This window comes from Pseudophryne corroboree, chromosome 3, assembly GCF_028390025.1.
Source record: "Pseudophryne corroboree isolate aPseCor3 chromosome 3, aPseCor3.hap2, whole genome shotgun sequence".
Taxonomy (NCBI): domain Eukaryota; kingdom Metazoa; phylum Chordata; class Amphibia; order Anura; family Myobatrachidae; genus Pseudophryne; species Pseudophryne corroboree.
In genome coordinates, this window is record NC_086446.1 from 169,721,919 (window position 1) to 169,744,303 (window position 22,385).

Consider the following 22,385-nt stretch of genomic DNA (forward strand, 5'->3'; position numbering starts at 1 on the left):
CTTCCAAAAAACCCTCCCCAAACAGCACATGACGCAAAGAAAAAAAGAGGCGCAATGAGGTAGCTGTGTGAGTAAGATTAGCGACCCTAGTGGCCGACACAAACACCGGGCCCATCTAGGAGTGGCACTGCAGTGTCACGCAGGATGTCCCTTCCAAAAAACCCTCCCCAAACAGCACATGACGCAAAGAAAAAAAGAGGCGCAATGAGGTAGCTGACTGTGTGAGTAAGATTAGCGACCCTAGTGGCCGACACAAACACCGGGCCCATCTAGGAGTGGCACTGCAGTGTCACGCAGGATGTCCCTTCCAAAAAACCCTCCCCAATCAGCACATGATGCAAAGAAAAAAGAGGTGCAAGATGGAATTGTCCTTGGGCCCTCCCACCCACCCTTATGTTGTATAAACAAAACAGGACATGCACACTTTAACCAACCCATCATTTCAGTGACAGGGTCTGCCACACGACTGTGACTGATATGACGGGTTGGTTTGGACCCCCCCCAAAAAAGAAGCAATTAATCTCTCCTTGCACAAACTGGCTCTACAGAGGCAAGATGTCCACCTCATCTTCACCCTCCGATATATCACCGTGTACATCCCCCTCCTCACAGATTATCAATTCGTCCCCACTGGAATCCACCATCTCAGCTCCCTGTGTACTTTGTGGAGGCAATTGCTGCTGGTCAATGTCTCCGCGGAGGAATTGATTATAATTCATTTTAATGAACATCATCTTCTCCACATTTTCTGGATGTAACCTCGTACGCCGATTGCTGACAAGGTGAGCGGCGGCACTAAACACTCTTTCGGAGTACACACTTGTGGGAGGGCAACTTAGGTAGAATAAAGCCAGTTTGTGCAAGGGCCTCCAAATTGCCTCTTTTTCCTGCCAGTATAAGTACGGACTGTGTGACGTGCCTACTTGGATGCGGTCACTCATATAATCCTCCACCATTCTATCAATGTTGAGAGAATCATATGCAGTGACAGTAGACGACATGTCCGTAATCGTTGTCAGGTCCTTCAGTCCGGACCAGATGTCAGCATCAGCAGTCGCTCCCGACTGCCCTGCATCACCGCCAGCGGGTGGGCTCGGAATTCTGAGCCTTTTCCTCGCACCCCCAGTTGCGGGAGAATGTGAAGGAGGAGATGTTGACAGGTCGCGTTCCGCTTGACTTGACAATTTTGTCACCAGCAGGTCTTTCAACCCCAGCAGACCTGTGTCTGCCGGAAAGAGAGATCCAAGGTAGGCTTTAAATCTAGGATCGAGCACGGTGGCCAAAATGTAGTGCTCTGATTTCAACAGATTGACCACCCGTGAATCCTTGTTAAGCGAATTAAGGGCTGCATCCACAAGTCCCACATGCCTAGCGGAATCGCTCCCTTTTAGCTCCTTCTTCAATGCCTCCAGCTTCTTCTGCAAAAGCCTGATGAGGGGAATGACCTGACTCAGGCTGGCAGTGTCTGAACTGACTTCACGTGTGGCAAGTTCAAAGGGCATCAGAACCTTGCACAACGTTGAAATCATTCTCCACTGCACTTGAGACAGGTGCATTCCACCTACTATATCGTGCTCAATTGTATAGGCTTGAATGGCCTTTTGCTGCTCCTCCAACCTCTGAAGCATATAGAGGGTTGAATTCCACCTCGTTACCACTTCTTGCTTCAGATGATGGCAGGGCAGGTTCAGTAGTTTTTGGTGGTGCTCCAGTCTTCTGTACGTGGTGCCTGTACGCCGAAAGTGTCCCGCAATTTTTCTGGCCACCGACAGCATCTCTTGCACGCCCCTGTCGTTTTTTAAAAAATTCTGCACCACCAAATTCAAGGTATGTGCAAAACATGGGACGTGCTGGAATTTGCCCATATTTAATGCACACACAATATTGCTGGCGTTGTCCGATGCCACAAATCCACAGGAGAGTCCAATTGGGGTAAGCCATTCCGCGATGATCTTCCTCAGTTGCCGTAAGAGGTTTTCAGCTGTGTGCGTATTCTGGAAAGCGGTGATACAAAGCGTAGCCTGCCTAGGAAAGAGTTGGCGTTTGCGAGATGCTGCTACTGGTGCCGCCGCTGCTGTTCTTGCGGCGGGAGTCCATACATCTACCCAGTGGGCTGTCACAGTCATATAGTCCTGACCCTGCCCTGCTCCACTTGTCCACATGTCCGTGGTTAAGTGGACATTGGGTACAACTGCATTTTTTAGGACACTGGTGAGTCTTTTTCTGACGTCCGTGTACATTCTCGGTATCGCCTGCCTAGAGAAGTGGAACCTAGATGGTATTTGGTAACGGGGGCACACTGCCTCAATAAATTGTCTAGTTCCCTGTGAACTAACGGCGGATACCGGACGCACGTCTAACACCAACATAGTTGTCAAGGACTCAGTTATCCGCTTTGCAGTAGGATGACTGCTGTGATATTTCATCTTCCTCGCAAAGGACTGTTGAACAGTCAATTGCTTACTGGAAGTAGTACAAGTGGGCTTACGACTTCCCCTCTGGGATGACCATCGACTCCCAGCGGCAACAACAGCAGCGCCAGCAGCAGTAGGCGTTACACGCAAGGATGCATCGGAGGAATCCCAGGCAGGAGAGGACTCGTCAGAATTGCCAGTGACATGGCCTGCAGGACTATTGGCATTCCTGGGGAAGGAGGAAATTGACACTGAGGGAGTTGGTGGGGTGGTTTGCGTGAGCTTGGTTACAAGAGGAAGGGATTTACTGGTCAGTGGACTGCTTCCGCTGTCACCCAAAGTTTTTGAACTTGTCACTGACTTATTATGAATGCGCTGCAGGTGACGTATAAGGGAGGATGTTCCGAGGTGGTTAACGTCCTTACCCCTACTTATTACAGCTTGACAAAGGGAACACACGGCTTGACACCTGTTGTCCGCATTTCTGGTGACATACCTCCACACCGAAGAGCTGATTTTTTTGGTATTTTCACCTGGCATGTCAACGGCCATATTCCTCCCACGGACAACAGGTGTCTCCCCGGGTGCCTGACTTAAACAAACCACCTCACCATCAGAATCCTCCTGGTCAATTTCCTCCCCAGCGCCAGCAACACCCATATCCTCCTCATCCTGGTGTACTTCAACACTGACATCTTCAATCTGACTATCAGGAACTGGACTGCGGGTGCTCCTTCCAGCACTTGCAGGGGGCGTGCAAATGGTGGAAGGCGCATGCTCTTCACGTCCAGTGTTGGGAAGGTCAGGCATCGCAACCGACACAATTGGACTCTCCTTGTGGATTTGGGATTTCGAAGAATGCACAGTTCTTTGCTGTGCTGCTTTTGCCAGCTTGAGTCTTTTCATTTTTCTAGCGAGAGGCTGAGAGCTTCCATCCTCATGTGAAGCTGAACCACTAGCCATGAACATAGGCCAGGGCCTCAGCCGTTCCTTGCCACTCCGTGTGGTAAATGGCATATTGGCAAGTTTACGCTTCTCCTCCGACAATTTTATTTTAGGTTTTGGAGTCCTTTTTTTACTGATATTTGGTGTTTTGGATTTGACATGCTCTGTACTATGACATTGGGCATCGGCCTTGGCAGACGACGTTGCTGGCATTTCATCGTCTCGGCCATGACTAGTGGCAGCAGCTTCAGCACGAGGTGGAAGTGGATCTTGATCTTTCCCTAATTTTGGAACCTCAACATTTTTGTTCTCCATATTTTAATAGGCACAACTAAAAGGCACCTCAGGTAAACAATGGAGATGGATGGATTGGATACTAGTATACAATTATGGACGGGCTGCCGAGTGCCGACACAGAGGTAGCCACAGCCGTGAACTACCGCACTGTACTGTGTCTGCTGCTAATATATAGACTGGTTGATAAAGAGATAGTATACTCGTAACTAGTATGTATGTATAAAGAAAGAAAAAAAAACCACGGTTAGGTGGTATATACAATTATGGACGGGCTGCCGAGTGCCGACACAGAGGTAGCCACAGCCGTGAACTACCGCACTGTACTGTGTCTGCTGCTAATATATAGACTGGTTGATAAAGAGATAGTATACTCGTAACTAGTATGTATGTATAAAGAAAGAAAAAAAAACCACGGTTAGGTGGTATATACAATTATGGACGGGCTGCCGAGTGCCGACACAGAGGTAGCCACAGCCGTGAACTACCGCACTGTACTGTGTCTGCTGCTAATATATAGACTGGTTGATAAAGAGATAGTATACTCGTAACTAGTATGTATGTATAAAGAAAGAAAAAAAAACCACGGTTAGGTGGTATATACAATTATGGACGGGCTGCCGAGTGCCGACACAGAGGTAGCCACAGCCGTGAACTACCGCACTGTACTGTGTCTGCTGCTAATATAGACTGGTTGATAAAGAGATAGTATACTCGTAACTAGTATGTATGTATAAAGAAAGAAAAAAAAAACCACGGTTAGGTGGTATATACAATTATGGACGGGCTGCCGAGTGCCGACACAGAGGTAGCCACAGCCGTGAACTACCGCACTGTACTGTGTCTGCTGCTAATATATAGACTGGTTGATAAAGAGATAGTATACTCGTAACTAGTATGTATGTATAAAGAAAGAAAAAAAAACCACGGTTAGGTGGTATATACAATTATGGACGGGCTGCCGAGTGCCGACACAGAGGTAGCCACAGCCGTGAACTACCGCACTGTACTGTGTCTGCTGCTAATATATAGACTGGTTGATAAAGAGATAGTATACTCGTAACTAGTATGTATGTATAAAGAAAGAAAAAAAAAACCACGGTTAGGTGGTATATACAATTATGGACGGGCTGCCGAGTGCCGACACAGAGGTAGCCACAGCCGTGAACTACCGCACTGTACTGTGTCTGCTGCTAATATATAGACTGGTTGATAAAGAGATAGTATACTCGTAACTAGTATGTATGTATAAAGAAAGAAAAAAAAACCACGGTTAGGTGGTATATACAATTATGGACGGGCTGCCGAGTGCCGACACAGAGGTAGCCACAGCCGTGAACTACCGCACTGTACTGTGTCTGCTGCTAATATATAGACTGGTTGATAAAGAGATAGTATACTCGTAACTAGTATGTATGTATAAAGAAAGAAAAAAAAACCACGGTTAGGTGGTATATACAATTATGGACGGGCTGCCGAGTGCCGACACAGAGGTAGCCACAGCCGTGAACTACCGCACTGTACTGTGTCTGCTGCTAATATATAGACTGGTTGATAAAGAGATAGTATACTCGTAACTAGTATGTATGTATAAAGAAAGAAAAAAAAACCACGGTTAGGTGGTATATACAATTATGGACGGGCTGCCGAGTGCCGACACAGAGGTAGCCACAGCCGTGAACTACCGCACTGTACTGTGTCTGCTGCTAATATAGACTGGTTGATAAAGAGATAGTATACTCGTAACTAGTATGTATGTATAAAGAAAGAAAAAAAAACCACGGTTAGGTGGTATATACAATTATGGACGGGCTGCCGAGTGCCGACACAGAGGTAGCCACAGCCGTGAACTACCGCACTGTACTGTGTCTGCTGCTAATATATAGACTGGTTGATAAAGAGATAGTATACTCGTAACTAGTATGTATGTATAAAGAAAGAAAAAAAAACCACGGTTAGGTGGTATATACAATTATGGACGGGCTGCCGAGTGCCGACACAGAGGTAGCCACAGCCGTGAACTACCGCACTGTACTGTGTCTGCTGCTAATATATAGACTGGTTGATAAAGAGATAGTATACTCGTAACTAGTATGTATGTATAAAGAAAGAAAAAAAAACCACGGTTAGGTGGTATATACAATTATGGACGGGCTGCCGAGTGCCGACACAGAGGTAGCCACAGCCGTGAACTACCGCACTGTACTGTGTCTGCTGCTAATATAGACTGGTTGATAAAGAGATAGTATACTACTAATATTATATATACTGGTGGTCAGGTCACTGGTCACTAGTCACACTGGCAGTGGCACTCCTGCAGCAAAAGTGTGCACTGTTTAATTTTAATATAATATTATGTACTCCTGGCTCCTGCTATAACCTATAACTGGCACTGCAGTAGTGCTCCCCAGTCTCCCCCACAATTATAAGCTGTGTGAGCTGAGCAGTCAGACAGATATATAATATATATAGATGATGCAGCACACTGGCCTGAGCCTGAGCAGTGCACACAGATATGGTATGTGACTGACTGAGTCACTGTGTGTATCGCTTTTTTCAGGCAGAGAACGGATATATTAAATAAACTGCACTGTGTGTCTGGTGGTCACTCACTATATAATATATTATGTACTCCTGGCTCCTGCTATAACCTATAACTGGCACTGCAGTAGTGCTCCCCAGTCTCCCCCACAATTATAAGCTGTGTGAGCTGAGCAGTCAGACAGATATATATAATATTATTTATATATAGATAATAGATGATGCAGCACACTGGCCTGAGCCTGAGCAGTGCACACAGATATGGTATGTGACTGAGTCACTGTGTGCTGTGTATCGCTTTTTTCAGGCAGAGAACGGATTATAAATAAAACTGGTGGTCACTGGTCACTATCAGCAAAACTCTGCACTGTACTGAGTACTCCTAATGCTCCCCAAAATTAGTAAATCAAGTGTCTCTCTAATCTATTCTAAACGGAGAGGACGCCAGCCACGTCCTCTCCCTATCAATCTCAATGCACGTGTGAAAATGGCGGCGACGCGCGGCTCCTTATATAGAATCCGAGTCTCGCGATAGAATCCGAGCCTCGCGAGAATCCGACAGCGTCATGATGACGTTCGGGCGCGCTCGGGTTAACCGAGCAAGGCGGGAAGATCCGAGTCGCTCGGACCCGTGAAAAAAAACATGAAGTTCTGGCGGGTTCGGATTCAGAGAAACCGAACCCGCTCATCTCTACCCAAATGCCCTTTAATACATTCAGGTGATACTAAATAATGTGAAAAGGGTGTGAAAACACCCTTTTTCACATTATTTTAGTAAAAATAATGTTAATAAATAGACCCCAAAAGCTGGAAGTATAAAGAAAGGTATGACAGGGGAAGATAAATGATTAGCTAGACACTGGGGGAAATTTACTAAGCTCCCGATTTTGACCGAGATGCCGTTTTTTCATCAAAGTGTCATCTCGGTAATTTACTAAGCACTAATCACGGCAGTGATGAGGGCATTCGTAATTTTTTGCAAGTTCAGGTAAAAAATTACGAATGAATACACCATCGGTCAAAACGCGGCTGTTTAAGTATGAATCTCGGTCATTTACTAAGAAGTGCAAAGCAAAAAAAGAACAAACACTGCCGTGAAAAATTACAACTCGTAAAAAAGTGCTAAAAAAAACCAGACCTTTTTTTTTTATTCGTGATTGGATAGGCATGCACGGATCCATGAGATCCGTGCATGTATATCAGTGGGAAGGGGTGGGAAAGTGCTTATTTTTTCAAAAAAAATTGCGTGGGGTCCCCCCTCCTAAGCATAACCAGCCTCGGGCTCTTTGAGCCGATCCTGGTTGCAGAAATATGGGAAAAAAAATGACAGGGGTTCCCCCATATTTAAGCAACCAGCATCGGGCTCTGCGCCTGGTCCTGGTCCCAAAAATACGGGGGACAAAAAGAGTAGGGGTCCCCCGTATTTTTAAAACCAGCACCGGGCTCCACTAGCTGGACAGATAATGCCACAGCCGGGGGTCACTTTTATATAGTGCCCTGCGGCCGTGGCATCAAAAATCCAACTAGTCACCCCTGGCTGGGGTACCCTGGGGGAGTGGGGACCCCTTCAATCAAGGGGTCCCCCCCCCAGCCACCCAAGGGCCAGGGGTGAAGCCCGAGGCTGTCCCCCCCCATCCAATGGGCTGCGGATGGGGAGGCTGATAGCCTTTGTTGTAAAAGAAAAGATATTGTTTTTAGTAGCAGTACTACAAGGCCCAGCAAGCCTCCCCCGCATGCTGGTACTTGGAGAACCACAAGTACCAGCATGCGACGGAAAAACGGGCCCGCTGGTACCTGTAGTACTACTACTAAAAAAATACCCAAAAAAAGACAAGACACACACCGTGAAAGTATAATTTTATTACATACATACACACATACATACATACTTACCTTAAGTTCCCACGCAGGTCGGTCCTCTTCTCCAGTAGAATCCAAGGGGTACCTGTTGAAGAAATTATACTCACGAGATCCAGGGGTCCAGGCTCCTCTGGAAATCCAGGGGTAATCCACGTACTTGACAAAAAAAACAAAACGGTGTCCCGACCACGAACTGAAAGGGGACCCATGTTTGCACATGGGTCACCTTTCCACGAATGCCAGAATGCCACTCTGACTTCTGTCTAAGTGGGTTTCTTCAGCCAATCAGGGAGCGCCACGTTGTAGCACTCTCCTGATCAGCTGTGTGGTCCTGTCCTAACTGACAGGCAGCACACGGCAGTGTTACAATGTAGCGCCTATGCGCTACATTGTAACCAATGATGGGAACTTTCTGCCCTGCGGTTGACCTAAAGTGACGTCACCGCTGAGCAGAAAGTTCCCATCATTGGTTACAATGGAGCGCATAGGCGCTACATTGTAACACTGCCGTGTGCTGCCTGTCAGTGAGGACAGGACCACACAGCTGATCAGGAGAGTGCTACAACGTGGCGCTCCCTGATTGGCTGAAGAAACCCACTTAGACAGAAGTCAGAGTGGCTTTCTGGCATTCGTGGAAAGGTGACCCATGTGCAAACATGGGTCCCCTTTCAGTTCGTGGTCGGGACACCGTTTTGTTTTTTTTGTCAAGTACGTGGATTACCCCTGGATTTCCCGAGGAGCCTGGACCCCTGGATCTCGTGAGTATAATTTCTTCAACAGGTACCCCTTGGATTCTACTGGAGAAGAGGACCGACCTGCGTGGGAACTTAAGGTAAGTATGTATGTATGTGTGTATGTATGTAATAAAATTATACTTTCACGGTGTGTGTGTCTTGTCTTTTTTTGGGTATTTTTTAGTAGTAGTACTACAGGTACCAGCGGGCCCGTTTTTCCGTCGCATGCTGGTACTTGTGGTTCTCCAAGTACCAGCATGCGGGGGAGGCTTGCTGGGCCTTGTAGTACTGCTACTAAAAACAATATCTTTTCTTTTACAACAAAGGCTATCAGCCTCCCCATCCGCAGCCCATTGGATGGGGGGGGGACAGCCTCGGGCTTCACCCCTGGCCCTTGGGTGGCTGGGGGGGGGGGACCCCTTGATTGAAGGGGTCCCCACTCCCCCAGGGTACCCCGGCCAGGGGTGACTAGTTGGATTTTTGATGCCACGGCCGCAGGGCACTATATAAAAGTGACCCCCGGCTGTGGCATTATCTGTCCAGCTAGTGGAGCCCGGTGCTGGTTTTAAAAATACGGGGGACCCCTACTCTTTTTGTCCCCCGTATTTTTGGGACCAGGACCAGGCGCAGAGCCCGATGCTGGTTGCTTAAATATGGGGGAACCCCTGTCATTTTTTTCACCATATTTTTGCAACCAGGATCGGCTCAAAGAGCCCGAGGCTGGTTATGCTTAGGAGGGGGGACCCCACGCATTTTTTTTTATTATTTTACAGTGTTTAATTAAAAAAATAAATAAAAAATAAACCCCAGCACGGATCACACAGATCCGGCCGAGATTGATTGTAAAAAAAGTCGGCAGTGTTTTGCTAATCACTGCCGTAAAAATAGGTAAAAAACCTCGAATGACATCGACATCGGAAGAAAAGAAAAACCCGAATACGACAGTTTAGTAAATCCATCGTAATCAATTCAAAAAGTTGCAATTTTACACTGTCGATGTCATTCGTGATTGAACTTGGACATGAATTTGGAAAATACGAATCTTAGTAAATGTACCCCACTGAGTGATGTGGGGAGTAGAAGAAAACCTTGACATAGTGTGGAATATGTAAATAGATTGAGGGAAACTGAAATTAGGAGTGGAGGCTGTTAGGAAATCAGAGCAGAAGAATTGCAGAAATGCAGGTGAGAAAAGCAGTGTAAGCTCAATGGGTCTAAATTTAGTTTGAAGTGAACCAAAAGCGTAGATAAAATGGTTGCATAATATTCATGTTTACAATCTGAATGTCAACAGAATAACTACATACCTGCACAAATTGTTGTCAAATAAAAAAAACAAGCTAGTAAAGTAATAATCCTCCAGGTGGATTTTCAGCCTATCGTTTCTCTTATATCTGTGCATTAAAAAGATAATGTTGGGTTCAGAGAAGCCCTGAGAAATATGTGCAGTTTGACAGCTGTAAAGTAGCATCAGATAAGAAAAATGGGAAGATGTAGATGAAAAGTTCTAGGTTTTTGATATTTTCTGAATGTTCTTTTCCCGTTTTAATTACCTCGTAATCACTGTAATGTGTTTAACTGACTTTTACTGTATTGATTTAAGGTATATACATTCTAATTTAATTTCTCTAACACTTTTGCTTTAGGAAAATGGCTAAAAAGAAAGGTGGCCCCAAGGGCAAGAAAATAACCCTCAAAGTGGCAAAGAACTCCATCAGGATAACATTAGATGGCAAGCGGAGACTGGACCTCTCTAAGATGGGCATTGCAGTTATACCCAAGTGCTTGTTAAAGCTAAGTGATGTGGAGGAGTTAGACCTTAGCAGAAACTTGATACACAAGGTACCTGATTGGATACACCGTTTTAAGAATCTGCGCTGGCTTGACTTGCACAGCAATCAAATAGATAAGGTTCCAGCATCCATAGGGCAGCTCCAAAGCCTCCTGTATCTTAATGTTAGCAACAACAAGTTAACAGCAAATGGTGTCCCTATGGAACTGAGTCAGTTGAAGAACCTCCGCCAGCTTAACCTAGGACTCAATACCATTGATGCACTGCCTTCTACAATAGGGGCACTGAAAGAGCTCACTGAGGTAGGTCTTTTTGACAATCATCTGACTGCAGTACCCCCTAGCATACACAAACTGCCTAAACTGAAGAAGCTAAATACAAAGAGAAACCCTATTCCACCCCCAGAAGATGAAATGGAGGCAGAGCAACAGGAGAGTATACAAAGAATGAAAGACCTTTATCTGGTGAATGAGAAAGATCTATGCAATCCCTGTGCGACTAAGTGCCAGATGGACAGGAGCAAACTGAAAAATTTTCTAGCTCTTTCATTGAAACCTGCTTTCACAATGAAGCCAAACTCCACAGCCAGAAAAAATCCAGGCGAGTTGAGATAAATATGGGATGAATATCAATATGGTGCCTGAAGAGCAAAAAGAAGGAATACTAAAAACCTGTATGGAAACAGTATAAAAAAAAAGCAATCATCGTGTTTACAACTGTGTCTTATGTTTTGCTCTTATGTATGCCATTGTTTTTTTTGCTTGATTTAGGTTACTCGTTATGCAGTAAATATATTTCTACTTCTGCTTCTATTTCTTTTTATTGAAATTCCATGCAAGAACAGTCACAGTTCATCATGACTTGTTTATGTTTTGCACATTTAGGGGCCTATTTATCAATGTAGTGTGTAGCTGTCAATAGTAAGTAAAATAAATCTGTAGTTGGCAAAAATTTCTGTTACCATTGCTTCTTGTTTTCCGATGCCCATTAAACTTTATGCCAAAAACGGGTCACATACAAAAACACTAGCCTACCCAGGTAACATAAATATACTAGCTTTGCCCAACCTACAGTAGGTGCTGAAACCTCTGACTTTTAAAGTAGTGAAACTTGGCCTGGTTATACAGGATACAGATGGTGTTCATTTGAGTGGCAGAGATGTTTCCTTTACAATTAAAGTGAAAAGCTCATTTTGGGACTAGCTCACCTGAGTATCCTCCTGTGGTCCCAGGAGTGGCGCCGAGAGGAAGGGGGGAGAGGATACTAATTACTCGGACCCAGGTCTGATGGAGGGGGCGAGTGGGGCCCAGGTCCCCCCCCTTCTTAACTGGCAGCAGCAGCTGCAGCTTTTCTCCTCAGCCCAGCACACGCTGCTGTGTGATGGGCATCAGTGTGGCCATAGGTGCATGCAGAAGCCGACACGGATGTGCTGCTCCTGGACTTCCCCCCTCCGCCGCATTATGATCTACTTCCCTGTCCGGGGCACAGACTGCATACCTGGGCAGGCAAGGTGAGCAGTCTATGTCCCAGAGAGAGCAAGGGATGGAGGAGGTATTCCATAACCAGCGGAGGGAGGAGGTCCCGTGTTAGCTTCTGCACAAGCCTATGAGTGTAGCCAAGGAGGCACTTAATATATTATTTTTTTCTGTATTTTTATCTATGGGTGCATGGCCACACCTCCTGTGATTCAAAAAACAAATTTGAATCTCTAACACTCTTAGTGGAAGAGATAGATGCTCACTTTTGTGCTTACATGCAGTAAGTGATGTGCTTTCCTATCAAGGCATCCTTTTCCAGATTCCCAGTAGCGAAACACACACACCAATGTGCAGGATACAATTCTACATAATCTTACTTCAACCTAAAAGTTTGTACTCCCATTATGGTATCTTTAACATCCTTACTGCATATAAGCACAAAAGTGAGCATCTACTGTATCTCTTCCACTAAGGGTGTTAGAGATTCAAATTTGTTGTTTTCTACACTACCTACGGGTTTGGAAAGAAATGTACACCTACTACAGTATATGTGTGACTGACAAATTGTTATGTGTGATTTCTTTTCATGTGAATCCAAATTGAGAGCGTCGGGGCTCATCACCTAAAAGAAAATACTGGAAGCAACAACAAGGCTGCAGAAGTTGGAACAAGTTTGGTGCAGGAATTATTTACCTTTATATTTTATATATTTGTCAAATTATTCCCCAGGTGCTCAGTAATTGATATGCTTGGGGGTGGTTCTGTTTCCTTAAGCCAGTGAGCCAGTAGCTAAACATGAGATAAGCAGGCTCGGTTCTTAAAGAACCGAGCCCACCCAAACTTCCAGCCTGTCTCGGATCCCAAAACGAGGAAAAATGTAATCTTCCCGCTGTCTGTTCTCGTAGGTTTTGGATTTGGCACCAAATTTTAAAGTCCCATTGAAATCAATTGGCTGACCGCTCACGGCTCTCAGCCAATAGGCTTCCTGCATTCTTGTCAACCAACAGGCTGCTACTGGAGGCTTCTGCTGCGTCACCCAGAGACTGCTCACTAAGAGAGTGCTGTGTACATTGTAGCACTCGGACCATCATTAACCTCACATTTACCATTTGGGGGACCCTCCTGCCTACTGTCACACTAAGTGCACTATTGGTGTATCCAACCAGCACTGTAACCAACACTGTATCTGACCCTCATTGTATCCAACCTGCAATGTACAGTATCCACTCACACTGCAACCTGCAAAGCTGCACTGAATCCGACCTGCAATGTAACCAGCAGTGTATTCAACCCGCTCTGTAACCTGCACTGTACTGTATCCAACCGGCACTGTAACCTGCAGTGTATCTGTATCCAACCCACACTGTATCAAACCTGCGCTGTATCAAACTTGCACTGTATCAGACATGGGGGTATATTTACTAAGGTCCTGATTTTGACCGATTTTGTGTTTTTTTTACAAAGTGTCATCTAGGGAATTTACTAAATTAAAATCTCGGCAGTGATGAGGGCATTCGTATTTTTTTTGAAGGCAGAGAAAAAAATACGAATGAATACACCATCGGTCAAACACGCCTGTTATTTTATACAACGCGGTAATTTACTAAAAATTCGTATTCACAAACACTGCCGGCAATAGCCAAACACTGCCGTGAAAAAGTACAAATCATAAAAAAAAGCAGTTTTCAAATAGACCTGCTTTTTTTTACCGTATTCTGATAGGCATGCACGGATCAGTGAGATCCGTGCATGTTTATCAGTGGGAAGGGGTGTGAAAGAGTTAAAAATCATTAAAAAAAAATTGCGTGGCAAAGCATAACCAGCCTCGGGCTCTTTGAGCCGGTCCTGGTTGTATAAATACAGGGTGATAATGTCAATTTTATATTAAAACATAAAGCTATACCTTTAAACACACTTTTACCATGGAGCCGCTGCGGCCGCTAGACTTAATATGCACTCTACGTACCTTTTACGCAATTTGCGTAATGAGTCCCGTACAATGTACGGACTTTGCGTACACACGCCGATCTGACGATACAAAGTACTCGCAGCGCGTACACACCCAATTAATACGCTTTTAAACCTTATACAGTTAGGCAATCCAATACACTTTAAACCTTAGCAGGGAAAAGAGGACACCGATTTGTAGTTAATCACTGGGTTCCGACACCACAGAGTAATATTTCTGAAAGGGGGTTAACAATACAAATTATGCACTACAATACAACAGAGTAAATGGCTACAGTCAATGTACATACGTGAGAATATTTGCTTGCGCAACCCGGCCCGGTCCTCCGCTATCAGGTTGATTGCGTTGTGAGTCTTGTGCCCGGCCAGGCTGCAACAGGCTTTATTTATACAATTCTTCCAAAAGCAATACAATGGATACTGTAATCCCTTTGTCCATTGGACACAGGAATGCACTTTTACAGTACAGGAGAGGTCATAGGTCGATTTGAAAAGGTAGGCGATGTCTTTCCCAACTGCTCTTGTGGGTGGTCTCCTCTGGATTCCCGCCGCATACATAATGTACAGTAAATACAGTTTATATCTATATTCTGCTCCTGCACATAACTATCCGCAGGGACATGCGATCTTCCTCAAACCAACACCGGAAAGTTTCCCTTAAAATACCCTACAGCTGGATACCAAACACCACCTTGTAACCTTGTTCTGTCCCCTCCTATCCTGTAAAGGCGAATCCCTTTGTTCTGTTATCATTTAAACTGATGTTAATTTCTGGTGTGGTGCAGGGGGAATATGTGTACATTGTGCACTATTTGGATAAAATATGTAATGTGTTTTGATAACTCTCCATGCGTTCACAAACTCTACCGTAAATACCCATACTGCGCACTGATGCGCACGACCGCGGGAGCGACCATACGCAAATTGCGAATATGTGCACGCACAGCAGAACAAGTACACGCACGGAGGCCATCTGTGTGTTGTTTGTACGTGATGTGTGTACTGCAATATTTTTCGACTTTGACAGTCCACCTTTGGCAGTCACCAATAACTGCCACTATCTAATCACTAAACAGAAAAATATCTACACAATATCTACAGAAGTTTTGGATGGTCAGGGCAGAGTGGTAGGTAGAAAATGTATGACCTAGTGGGATAGTAAAAAGCATGTATGTATGAATCCATGTCTGAGGGGCATGTATCGTCGTGTCGTATATGTTTTAAATAAGCTTCGAGGTATTGCGAAGTATACATTAAATCCTTCTCATCCCGTATTAAGGGTCTGTAAGTGGGCCAACAAACACTACCGAGCTCTTTTCGGCTTCTTGTTCCAACAAATGGGGTGCACATTTAGTTGATGATACATGGAGGGGGAACATATGTGAGGGTTTGTATATGTGGATATCACCTGTCGACTATGTGTGTCATTAACTGAAGGTTGTAGAGATGAAGATAAGACACATATCTAAAATACATTCACATAACATTTTCATAAACATTCTTGGGTAGGGCTGATGTCTTTTCCGGATGGGTGTATCTGGGCAGAGGGGGAGACAAAGGAAAAACGGGTGAAAGAAACAGGCCATGGAATTCATTTGCAATCCTTATCATAACACTGTCTCTATGGATGGGTCGTAAATTAAATCTGCTGCTATAACAATGCCCTCGCTCCTTAGACTCATCAAATTTGTGCCGTGCTTGCGCCGCGTCAGAATTTGAACACAGCTAAATATCAAGCCAATAATTATGACGACTTCCAGGATACAAAAGAGAAACTTCCCTGCACTCATAATAACATTTTGAGCCCACTCTCCTAATCCTGAGAACCAATTTCGTGGGTTCAACCATGAGATCCAGCCGGTCAGCTCATTACACACAGCAGTCAGGGTAAGGTTGTGTCTCCTCCGGAACTCCCACTTTAACTGCAATATATCATCCATCTTTTGATCGATAATCTCTGTGGGGTTGTCAGTGCTGTTTGTAATATACGTACAGCACTTCACACCATACTGAGTTGCCAAAGTGACACAGTACCCACCCGTCACGGCTGTGATATAATTAAGGACCATCCTGTGCTGGATCAGTTCCGTCTTGTAAGCTTATAACTCCCTTCCCGTATACCTGAAGGTGTCGTCATACATCTCAGTGATATTATCTATCAAGTTCGCTAGCGCATGGATATACCTATAATTTGTAATTCCTCTGGCAGTACGGGTGATGTCTAATGCAAGAAAGAATTGAATCCCGGTGGATTCGTGGATCAAATCAGAGGCTACGAGGCTATGAGGTGTCTCTTGATGATGTGTTCATAGTGAGTATGAGTATAAGGAGCCTGAGCACTGCGGTGAACATCTTTCATCCTATCATGGGTTATGGTCATGACCTCTGGCAACACTCTTCCAATATAACACAATCCCTCTGAGCTCGGGGCAAGCCACTTGTACGCCTTCCTCCCACATATGAAATAGGCATCATCGGGGAGAACATAGGGGACAAAATATGACATCACCATATTGCAAACTTTCCAAGTGAAAAACCCAATCCCTAGTTCTCCCATCTGCTCTGTACAAGTATCGGGCTGGATGATATGAGCACAGTACCCTGGTGATACTTCTCCAACCCACATGGTCTTGCTTCCTCGAGTATACCTATACCGGAAATACCTTCCACTGTTGGCTATTTGGCGTACAAGTTGCGAGTCTATGGGTATCCTATCAGTTCTGTGTGAAAAGGTCATTGTCTGGTTATTCCACGTCACTTCCCAATTTCCCGGTTTTCGGTAATTGGAAATATTGAAACATAATAAGGATCTATCTACATGGTACTGGTGGAGCTTCAAGCTAGGGGGCCTAGAAATATTAAATTTCTTGTCCACCGGTCTCCCACCCCGTAATTCGAGTACCTCATCTATTGCTAAAGGCGATGGTACTAATCCTGACTTGCTCTGACCTTGAGGTACTTGTGAGCACACCCAGCATTCTGTCTGGTTTAAGACCTTACCCACTAGTGAGTGGTAATCACTCAATGGATGACGGTCCATGTTGATATTAAGGCTGGACTGGCATCTTTGGATGCACCCATCCTCGACTATGTTCTCACAATTCCTACAGATGCAATTTTCCTCAGACAATAACCCTTCACAGTGCCTCTGAGCTCCCTGACTACCAGAGCGCTTTCTGATACCCGCCTTTGCTATAGTGATGTGTTGCTCTTGAGATTCTACAAATCCATCCTCGCCATCAGAACCCATTCCAGATCCTTTCTCGACCTCTCTGGGACCCTCACCGAAACAGACTGTCCTGGTCAACAACAGGATTAACAGGAAAACCTGGAACGCAGTCTCTTGGGGTAAGTCCATCTTGTTAAGGGAAGAGAAGGGAAACAGAAAGGGGGAGAAGAGAGAAGGAGAGCATCCCTACAAACCATGCAGAGCAGATGCCATCTAATCAGCAATAAAATAGGGTTTCCAGTGTATCCACCGACCAGAAAAAGGTTTACGTAGGATACCTGTCCGCCCTTTGCTGATAGATAAAGTCTGCTTTAACCTGCTAGGCTGCGGGTATGAGGAAAAACCGGACAATGCCCCCAATTGATAATGTCGATTTTATATTAAAACATAAAGCTATACCTTTAAACACACTTTTACCATGGAGCCGCTGCGGCCGCTAGACTTAATATGCACTCTACGTACCTTTTACGCAATTTGCGTAATGAGTCCCGTACAAAGTACGGACTTTGCGTACACACGCCGCTCTGACGATACAAAGTACTCGCAGCGCGTACACACCCAATTAATACGCTTTTAAACCTTATACAGTTAGGCAATGCAATACACTTTAAACCTTAGCAGGGAAAAGAGGACACAACACCGATTTGTAGTTAATCACTGGGTTCCGACACCACAGAGTAATATTTCTGAAAGGGGGTTAACAATACAAATTATGCACTACAATACAACAGAGTAAATGGCTACAGTCAATGTACATACATGAGAATATTCGCTTGCGCAACCCGGCCCGGTCCTCCGCTATCAGGTTGATTGCGTTGTGAGTCTTGTGCCCGGCCAGGCTGCAACAGGCTTTATTTATACAATTCTTCCAAAGGCAATACAATGGATACTGTAATCCCTTTGTCCATTGGACACAGGAATGCACTTTTACAGTACAGGAGAGATCATAGGTCGATTTGAAAAGGTAGGCGATGTCTTTCCCAACTGCTCTTGTGGGTGGTCTCCTCTGGATTCCCACCGCATACATAATGTACAGTAAATACAGTTTATATCTATATTCTGCTCCTGCACATAACTATCCGCAGGAACATGCGATCTTCCTCAAACCAACACCGGAATGTTTCCCTTAAAATACTCTACAGCTGGATACCAAACACCACCTTGTAACCTTGTTCTGTCCCCTCCTATCCTGTAAAGGTGAATCCCTTTGTTCTGTTACCATTTAAACTGATGTTAATTTCTGGTGTGGTGCAGGGGGACTTTGTGTACATTGTGCACTATTTGGATAAAATATGTAATGTGTTTTGATAGCTCTCCATGCATTCACAAACTCTACCGTAAATACCCATACCACGCACTGATGCGCACGACCGCGGGAGCGACCATACGCAAATTGCGAATATGTGCACGCACAGCAGAACAAGTACACGCACGGAGGCCATCTGTGTGTTGTTTGTACGTGATGTGTGTACTGCAATATTTTACGACTTTGACAAGGGAAAAAAATTACTGGGGTTCACCCATATTTAAACAACCAGCACCGGGCTCTGCACCTGGTCCTGGTGCAAAAAATACGGGGGACAAAAAACGTAGGGGTCCCCCGTATTTTTAACACCAGGAAGAGAAGGGAAACAGAAAGGGGGAGAAGAGAGAAGGAGGGTGTTAGGGTCTCCTGCTCTGTGCTGCCACGTCGTCATGGCAACCAGGAGACAAGTGCTAGCGGAGTAACCTGAGCGTAGCTGATACTCCGGTTCGGGTCTTTTGCTGTGCAGTGGTTACAGGCTCTGTGCACGGCAGGGGATCCGGTGCTGGTTTTTGTGCTCACAGTCTGTGAGGTCTGAGTGGGGCGTGGACAGCACCTGCTATATAAACCCTCTTCTCAGGTTAGGCAGATGCTGCTGAATCTTTGTTGGTTAGTCAGTTCCTGAAAGCTAGCTAGTACTGTGTAAACTTTGTATTTGTTTGTTGCTTACTGCAAATAGGCCTTGGGATTTGGTATTACACTCTGCCAATCCAGACCTAGCAGTAAGACTGGAGTCAGTCGTTTAACCTGCTGGGGTTCTTTTGCTACTCTGTGAACCTAGCAAGTTTGCGGCTGTATTCTCAGACTTGCCTGCCAAAATCCTTTCTCACTGTGCAAGGTGTTCAGGTGTCAGTTTAGTGGCAGTAAGCTGAACCAGTGCACTGCAAGTGAGGACTAGGATTCTGGAGACTCTCCTTGTGTCTATTATTCCATCTCTGACCAAGGAGTTTACTGCCACACCTGTTGGTAACCCTTTAGGGTTTTGCTGTTGCCCTTAGCAGCAGCATTTCGGGTTCTCTACGTATTAAATCACTACATCTCGCTTCTTTCCATCTGAGCATTCCTAATACTAGGGAGACACCCAGTTTCTTAGCCTTTGGGCTTCTCTGTTCACTTTGTGTTTATTTTGTTACCCTATCACCTTCTGTGTATGTAATGTCATATTCCCCAGTCTGTCTGTGAGTTCATTTGTTTTGCATCCTTCACCGTTCAGACACCAGTACATTCCTGCTGGCACTGGTGTGCATAACATATTCAGCAGCCTAATATTCCTGTTGAAATTTTGTGGGAATATGGAGCATACCCCTCAAAATACTTTGCAACAGGTGGTCGATCAGGTGCAGGTCCTGACTCGACAATTTAATGATTTGTCCATTAAAATGCACACCTCGCAGGCCGCTGGCGGAGCTCCCGCAGCAGCAGTACCTTCAGGGGTTAAGGAGCCGAAAGTAAATCTCCCGGATCGTTTTTCTGGAGATCGCTCGCAGTTCTTTTGTTTCAAGGAGAGCTGCAAGCTATATTTCCAGCTTAGGCCTCAGTCTTCTGGGTCGGAGATTCAGCGGGTGGGCATAGTGATTTCCTTGCTACAAGGAGACCCACAGGTCTGGGCATATGGGTTGCAGCCTGACTGTCCGTCGCTTAAAAGTGTTGATGCTTTTTTTACGGCACTGGGCATGTTGTATGATGACCCTGACAAGACGGCCTCAGCCGAGGCTCAGATTTCGATCCTTAAGCAAGGGCGAAGGCCAGTTGAGGTTTATTGTACAGAGTTTCGGAGGTTGGCCCATGATACCCAGTGGAATGACCCAGCCCTGAGACACCAGTACCGAAGAGGTCTTTCTAACCAGTTAAAAGACCAACTGGTACAATATCCCTTGCCTGATAGCTTAGATCAGCTCATGCAGTTATCCATTCGGGTGGATAGATGGCTGAGAGAGCGCAGGCTTGAAAGGGAGACCGAGGTTTCCTTCTTTCCCAAGGGAACCTCAGACTCTGAGGAATTTTCCGAGGAGCCTATGCAGATTGGGGCTACCCGCCTCTCCTCGCGTGAGAAGACGCGGAGGAGACAGCAGGGGTTATGTTTGTACTGTGGGAATAAAGGTCATGTGGTAGTATCATGCCCAGAAAAGCCGGAAAACTTCAGGGCCTGAGGGTGATGGAAAATATCCTGTCAGGCCAGAAGTCAGAATTTCCCAAGAAGACTTTTATCATTCCGGTGACTTTGAAGATCCTCGGTCAAACTGTCAAGACTGAGGCCTTTGTGGACAGTGGGGCCGACGGGGTTTTTATGGACCGCCAATTCGCCCTGAAACACTCTGTTCCCTTAGTACCCTTGGCATCGGAAATTGAGATTTGTGGGTTAAACGGGGAACCATTATCCCAGGGTAAAATTACCTCTTGCACTAGCCAGATTTCTTTGTTTATTGGAGCCACACACTCTGAAAAATTGTCCTTTTATGTGACTGTCTGTACTTTTGCCCCATTGGTGTTGGGGTTACCCTGGTTAAGGGCCCACAATCCTCAATTTGACTGGGTCTCTGGGGAGATTCTTAGTTGGGGTACTGATTGTTTCAGGAGTTGCTTGAGCCTTCCAGTCAGGCTTTCGCAGCTAAGTTTGCCAGGATTGCCAGGATGTTATGCAGATTTTGCGGACGTGTTCTCCAAAAGAGTTGCAGAGGTACTACCTCCCCATTGCCCCTATGACTGTGCCATTGATTTGTTGCCGAATGCTAAGCTTCCCAAGAGCAGGTTGTACTCCCTGTCACGTCCTGAGACTCAGGCTATGGCAGAGTACATTCAGGAGAACTTGGCTAAGGGATTTATCAGACCTTAACAGTCTCCAGTTGGGTCGGGGTTCTTCTTCGTGGGTAAAAAGGATGGTTCGTTGCGACCCTGCATCGACTTCAGGGAATTGAACCGTATCACGATTAAAAACTCATACCCACTGCCTCTCATTTCGGTCTTGTTTGACCAGCTTCGTACTGCCACCATTTTTTCTAAGATTGACCTACGCGGTGCGTACAATCTAATCCGAATAAGAAAGGGGGATGAATGGAAGACTGCCTTTAATACCCACTCAGGGCATTATGAATATTTGGTGATGCCTTTTGGGCTCTGTAATGCCCCGGCAGTCTTCCAGGACTTCATGAACGATGTGCTCAGGGAATATTTGGATAGATTCTTAGTTGTATACTTAGATGACATCCTAATCTTCTCCCATTCCCTGGAGGAACATCGGAAGCATGTACGCTTAGTCCTCCAGAAACTCAGAGACCACCGGCTTGGGGCGAAGCTGGAGAAGTACGAATTTGAAGTTCAGCAAATCGCATTTCTAGGATATATTATCTCCCCAGAGGGTTTCCAAATGGAGGGTTCCAAGGTACAGGCAGTCCTGGATTGGGTGCAGCCCACTAGTTTGAAGGCGCTTCAGCGTTTTCTGGGCTTTGCGAATTTTTATAGACGATTTATCGCTGGATTTTCGTCTATAGTGGCGCCCTTGGTGGCACTCACTAAGAAAGGGGCGGATGTTGCTCACTGGTCTTGTGAGGCCAAAGCGGCTTTTGCCCGTCTCAAAAGGGCATTTGTCTTGGCCAAGGTGCTGTGACACCCAGATCCAGAGCGTCCTTTTGTGGTGGAGGTGGATGCCTCTGAGATGGGTATTGGGGCAGTGCTCTCTCAGATGGGGGTGTCTGATAATCGCCTTCATCCCTGTGCTTACTTTTCCCGTAAATTTTCGCCTGCCGAGATGAATTATGACGTGGGTAACCGGGAATTGTTGGCTATTAAGGATGCACTCGAGGAGTGGAGACACTGGCTTGAGGGGGCTA

The 22,385-nt window shown here is 45.6% G+C and overlaps 1 protein-coding gene across 8 annotated transcripts in view; it reads left to right on the plus strand.

Annotated features, from left to right (window-relative positions):
- LRRC18 (leucine rich repeat containing 18) overlaps window positions 1-11,386 on the plus strand; it is a 104,487-nt gene extending 93,101 nt beyond the window's left edge. For all 8 annotated transcript variants that reach the window (XM_063958587.1, XM_063958585.1, XM_063958586.1 and 5 more), the window contains one exon: window positions 10,435-11,386. In XM_063958587.1, coding sequence (XP_063814657.1) covers window positions 10,439-11,194 — 756 coding nt within the window. In that variant the 5' untranslated portion in view covers window positions 10,435-10,438 and the 3' untranslated portion in view covers window positions 11,195-11,386. The remainder of the gene's footprint in view (window positions 1-10,434) is intronic.
- The last annotated feature ends 10,999 nt before the right edge of the window (window positions 11,387-22,385 follow it).